The sequence below is a fragment of the Myotis davidii genome, unplaced genomic scaffold, assembly GCF_000327345.1.
Source record: "Myotis davidii unplaced genomic scaffold, ASM32734v1 scaffold1, whole genome shotgun sequence".
NCBI classification, from domain to species: Eukaryota; Metazoa; Chordata; class Mammalia; order Chiroptera; family Vespertilionidae; genus Myotis; species Myotis davidii.
The window spans coordinates 1,588,649-1,594,543 of NW_006294681.1; the positions used below are offsets into that span (position 1 = coordinate 1,588,649).

Here is a 5,895-nt window from a genome sequence, read left to right on the forward strand (position 1 = left end):
TGCTCTGTACATGACGGGTGCGGCGCCCCAACTCCCCAATCAGCCCTGCTCTGAGCCTGACCAAGGTCTACACCTAGGGATTGGGCCTGCCCTCTGCCACCCGGGAGCAGGCCTAAGCCAGCAGGTCATTATCTCCCGAGGGGTCCCAGACTGGAAGAGGGCACAGGCTGGGCTGAGGGACACCTCCCGCCCCGCGAGCGCACAAATTTTTGTGCACTGGGCCTCTAGTTAGAATCATACGATCCTATAAAAACAATGTAATAGATTTCCAGAGCAACCTGCAAAGGGTTACCTAATGTAGAATGAGACAGAGGATCTCACTGGTAATGTCAGGTTCATTTCTGCAGGTGGGATGCTGGGAGCCAACTCCTGCAGGTTAGAAGGAAAAAGGTGGAGGATGGGAGACATAGGCAAAATTCTGGAATAGGTAAAGAAGTTTGTCTTTGGTCTTCTTTTGTCTTCTTTCTACTGCCTTCTCTCTCAGGTGCCTGGTGCTCTTAGGTTATCCCAATTTCCCATGGTGGGCCTGGCCCTAGTGGGAGTCACAGAGACTCCCTTTCCTGAGGGGTAGCATGTGGCGCCCCACGGGCTGCTTTTGGTTTAAAAATGTGCTTTGTTCACACAGCATTTTAAACATTAGCAAAGCAAAAGACTAATAAAATCTTGACTTTTGGCCTCTTTTTTTTTTTTAACCAAGTTATTTGGAGCTGATTTGAAGTGGAGCAAGTGCTCTCCACTGGCAGCAACGCCCTTCACTCCTTGTCATGCTGTGTCATTTGTCCTCATTACCAGGCTTACGTGGTATTTTTTTAGTTAAAGAGAGAGGGAACTATTTCTCTTAATCCCTTCACCTTTTTCACCTAGTCCCATAACCCCCTTCCCATCTGGTAACCATCAATTTGTTTTCTGTATCCCCAAATCTCATGGTCTTTGATATTTCGCATATGAACACATACGTCATAATATTAAATTATATTAGACCACAGGAAAGCATGTTTACTTGTCTGATTAGCAAAATAAGGACATAATTGTGTGGCTTACATGTAGTTTGAAAAGCTGCCTCTAGGAAGGTAAAGAGGTGATATTACCTAGTATTTAAGAATTATTCTTCATCTGGCTTTTAACAATAATGTGACTTCATTTAGAGCCTGACTGTTTTCTTAGGTTTGGAAATGGATGTTTCGTCACTGTTTTTCTTGTTTTCAGGCCTGATCTTACTGATGAAGAGTATGTAAAGCTTTTCCATTCTATTAATGGGTAAGTTGGTGACACTGGCTTGATACGGTGTGTGAGATCTATGTTGTCGGCTCTTGCAAAAAAGGACACATAAGTATTCCACGTGTTTCTGTGTAACCGTCTTACAGTGGTGTACCATTAGTTTTCTGAGTTCTTTCAGAGGAATTACATTGTTGAGAGAGAGGTGCAATTGTCCTGCAGAGAAGGAAGCATAAGAAATTAATGTTACACAGTAGACATATATCATTTTTTTAAATGTGTGACAGTCTTTGTTCTTCTAATGCCTGTCTTAAATATTTTGAAGCCACTTTGAATGGCATGGCATATTGCTTGCTTGGGGGATTTATAAATCTTAAGCGTAAGGATACTACTCAGTTCTCTTTCAGAAGGTGATTTGAATAGAACTTGGAAAAAATTGTCTACACTGTGGCATCACCAAAAAAGTTATGATTGGTTACCTCACAGAAAAAACACAACTTTTAATAATATGAAAAAATGTTCACCCTTATGCATAATTAAAGGAAATCTAATTCTAGCAATTAAAAAACATTTTTAAAAACTATCAAGTTGACAAAGATCAGAAAATTCGTTAATATTGTTTGGTGAAGATGCGAAGAAATAAGTATTCTCATACTTTGCTTATGGCTGTGTAAGTTACATAGTCTTTTGGGGGCCAGTTTTGTTAATATCTATTGCAATTAAAAATGCACGTACCCTTTGAGCCAGGACATCCTTTGTAAGGGATATTATTTTATAAGTCTATACCCCCCACATGTGTAGAGTTGGGTCCAAACATATGCACTATAGTATTGTTTGAAATACGCTCAATTTCGAAGCCACCCATTAGCCCATCAGTTGAGAATTTCGTAAATAAAGGAGGCTGTCTGCATCTGATAGAATGTATGACAGTTTAAAAATCAGGATCTGTCGGTGCTGCTTTGGACCCTGTTGTTACTTGAACAATGTGATATTATACGAAAAAAGCAAGGCACATAGTGGTATGTATGGTACACTCCCGTTTACTTTGGTTCTTAAGGTAGGGGTGAGGGTGACACGTGGAACAGAAATCTGTCAGGTCAATGAAACAGATTTTAGCGGTGGTTGTTCCTGATTGGGAGTGGGATGGAGGCAGTCTATGTTACTGTAAAGTTTTTATAAAAAGAGCTTTTTTAAAAAAATTTTTTTAAAAAGCTGTATTCATTTATTACAATTTTTTTAAAAAGGCTGTGTTCAAAACTTGCCTTCGGACTTCAGTTCTTTTATTTTTTGTTTAAAGATCTGCTTTTCTTATTTATGTATTTATTTATTTATGTATGTATTTATTTATTTTATTGTCTAAAGTTTTACATATGTCTCCTTTTTCTCCAATTGGCCCTTCCTCCCCGCCCACCATTCCCATCCTGGGCAAGCCCCCACCGCCCCAGTGTCTGTGTCTATTGGATATGCTAATATGCATGCATACAAGTCCTTTGGTTGCTCTCTAATCTCCCCTCCCCTACCATTTGTCTCTAGATCGATCTATTCTTGTTCATCAAATAGACTTCAGTTCAATTTGGTTCAGTAAATATTTATTATAAAATTAGTTCCATTTAGTAAAACATTTAAAATCCCCGTTATGTTCAGTGTTCTTTGGCCCGGGCAAGAATAAACAAGCCCAGGCTGGACTCTGTGCTGGAACCTCCACATGGTCACCAGGAAATGAGCACTGCTCTGCCACTTCAGAAGCACCGTCACGGTCCCTGCGATGCAGTAGAGCCCTTCCCGTGTGGGGGTGCATGGAGGTGGAAAGGCAGAGCCTGGCTTTAAAGGAGTTTGCCAACTGGGAGGGGCGGCCAAGCTTTGCTTTATGAAAGGATTTTGTGCTTAAACATACCAGGTTTGATCAGAGGCAGCTTTGTAAGTACTAAGTTGATGAAAAGGGAGAACTGCTAATGGGTTTTCATTAATCCACTTTGAATTGTAGGATTTTCTGCATGGTTTTGTGGCAGGTGTTCCACCTCATACTTTTTATGATTTTATACTGAACTGTGATCTTACTAACAGGAAAACTTACTCATCTCTGGCTGTCCAGGCTAATACTGAGCCTGGCTCATGCAAGATGCAGAGTATAGTTGTTGAATGAACAACCATCTCAACAGCATTATTTCACATATCTCAAATTCATAGTTAAGTATTTTCAAAATGTTAATACCTTTTTAAAAAATCTATATATTTTATTGATTTTTTTTACAGAGAGGAAGGGAGAGGGATAGAGAGTTAGAAACATCGATGAGAGAGAAACATCGATCAGCTGCCTCCTGCACACTCCCTACTGGATATGTGCCTGCAACCAAGGTACATGCCCTTGACCGGAATCGAACCTGGGACACTTGAGTCCGCAGGCTGACACTCTATCCTTTGAGCCAAACCAGTTAGGGCAAAATGTTAATACATTTAATCTAACTTTTATAATCTCTTTGGACTATCCCTGCTTATTTCAAGACATTATAATGTTTAAAGTTTAGAATTAGTTTAAAAAGTTGATGTAAAAACATAGTAAATATTTTTCTATTTCTTACCTTTATGGGTAGAATAAAATAAAATGAAATGTTTGCTCCTTCCCCCACGTTCCCCCACCTAGACTTCTAGAAATGGGATTGTGTTCTTTTTCAAAACTCTTCTAATCCCATGCTTATTACTGAAGAGATTTCAGGGTGATAATATAGCATTAAATTCTCATGGATATTTAGTTTTAGCGTACATATATTTTTATAATCAGTTTGTACTTTATGGTTAAGAAAAACTTCTTTGTGAGCCAAACCTGTGTCATGATTAATGGACCTGTAGTTGATGCTGGCATCACGGATCACCTTCCTGTAAACCTACCTGTACTTGGGATGTTATCTCTACTTGATTTCTAGCTCTGTGTGCTCTCCTTCTCCCCATGTATTCACCTTGCCAACAATAAACTTGTTTATCAAAGGAGTTTTGGGAGAATAGGCACAGAAGTATTCTTAACTTCAATAATTTACAAATGGGTAGGATTGTAAGTATTTCATACTTTCTTTTGCCTTGGTTTTCTCATTTTCTGTAATGATCTTGTTGCTTATGTAATAAGGAAGGAGTTGTTTTGAAATAAAAAGATGGTTTGGTTTCTGTCGGGCAGGATGGAAATGCTTTCTTTCGGATGTTGTTTCAGGGTCCTCTTCCCTGGAGGAAGCGCTGACCTCAAGAAGTCAGGTTATGCCCGCACAGCCAAAATATTTTACAGCCTTGCCACACAGGTAAATATCAGTTGTTTCTTATTATTCCAGATGGGGTTTTAAAAATACATGTTTTTATTTATCTTTCTTGAAGAGTGAGGAAGGGAGAAGGAGAGATAGAAACATAATGAGAGAGAATCATCCATCAGCTGCCTCCTGCATGTCCCCTATTGGGGATCGAGCCTGCAATCCAGGCATGTGCCCTGACTGGGAATCGAGCCTGCGACTTTTTGGTCCATGGGCGGACCCACACCAACTGGGGCCCAGGTGGATTTTTGTAATTTTCCATGGGGATAATTCCTTTTCAGGCATACGATAATACTTCCTTCATAGTTACTCCAGCCTCATCATCCCCTCACCTCATGAGGTGTCTGCTCATGAGTAGCCAGTGGTGGCTATCGCTCATTTTCTATTTCATTTAATTCTGGGCTCCGGGGGCCCTTCAGAGGCTTGCTGACCGGCCCTCTCTGTTTGTGCTCGCTAATGTGAACTGGGTCCTCATGGTGGCTTAGTAGGCTGTTTTTTTATGTACTGGGCGTTATTCACATATTACTAATTTTCATCTGCTCTTGAAAGCTGCTCTTTGTCCCCACCTAGTTGATGTATCTATAAATTCTGAGATAATGGAGGAAGGAGTGTGTTCAAAACCAGACAATTATCCAAAGCGACAAGATTTATACAAGATGTAAAAATAGGCATTTTATCTAGCATCGTCTTTAATATTTATAGTCCCTGTTACTTGTATTATTTGGTAGTTGACTGGCAGATGTCCGTTTCTTTCCCAAAACAACTGAGGTTGGCTAGTTTGTTTGATTAAAACGGAGTTATTGTGTGGGAGCTTGGAGGTTAAATGGCAACTTACGTTTGGAACCTGGAAAATGCTTCAGAAACGCATGTATCTCTCAGGTGCCGGTCTTGTAATAACAAACCAAATGTACAATTTTTGTTTTGAAAAGGTTGAGTAAGCTTCGTTTTCTCTTTCAAAGAGTTTTGATGATGGAGACTACTTTCCGGTGTGGGGTACATGCCTTGGGTTTGAAGAGCTTTCGTACCTGGTCAGTGGAGAGTCATTATTAACACACACAAATACCGAAGGAATCACAATGCCGCTGAACTTCACTAAAAGTGAGAATTCTCCTTTTGACCCTTTAAGAAGCATTAGCTGGGTAGGATTAGTAAGTAGCAAATATCAAGTAAAAAGTGCCCATGACATTTATTAACTTTTAAATTATTTACACAGGCCAGAGTTGTGAATGACCATGTTTGTACTCAAATTATGAGGGTGGCTTAAGAAATTTTAAATTTTGATAACTCATTGCTTTGACTGGAGAATAGTGGTTTTAGTGGATTTTATTTTTCTGTGTTTAAATTCTTTCCCTTGTACTTACCTTGTTTCAGGTATATTGCAGAGCAGAAT

General features: G+C 39.7%; 1 protein-coding gene across 1 annotated transcript in view; it reads left to right on the forward strand.

Annotated features, from left to right (window-relative positions):
* Nucleotides 1-5,895, forward strand: part of GGH (gamma-glutamyl hydrolase) — a 41,374-nt gene that overhangs the window by 31,490 nt on the left and 3,989 nt on the right. The window contains exons 7-9 of the mRNA XM_015567405.1: nt 1,207-1,257; nt 4,415-4,499; nt 5,465-5,637. Coding sequence (XP_015422891.1) covers nt 1,207-1,257; nt 4,415-4,499; nt 5,465-5,637 — 309 coding nt within the window. The remainder of the gene's footprint in view (nt 1-1,206; nt 1,258-4,414; nt 4,500-5,464; nt 5,638-5,895) is intronic.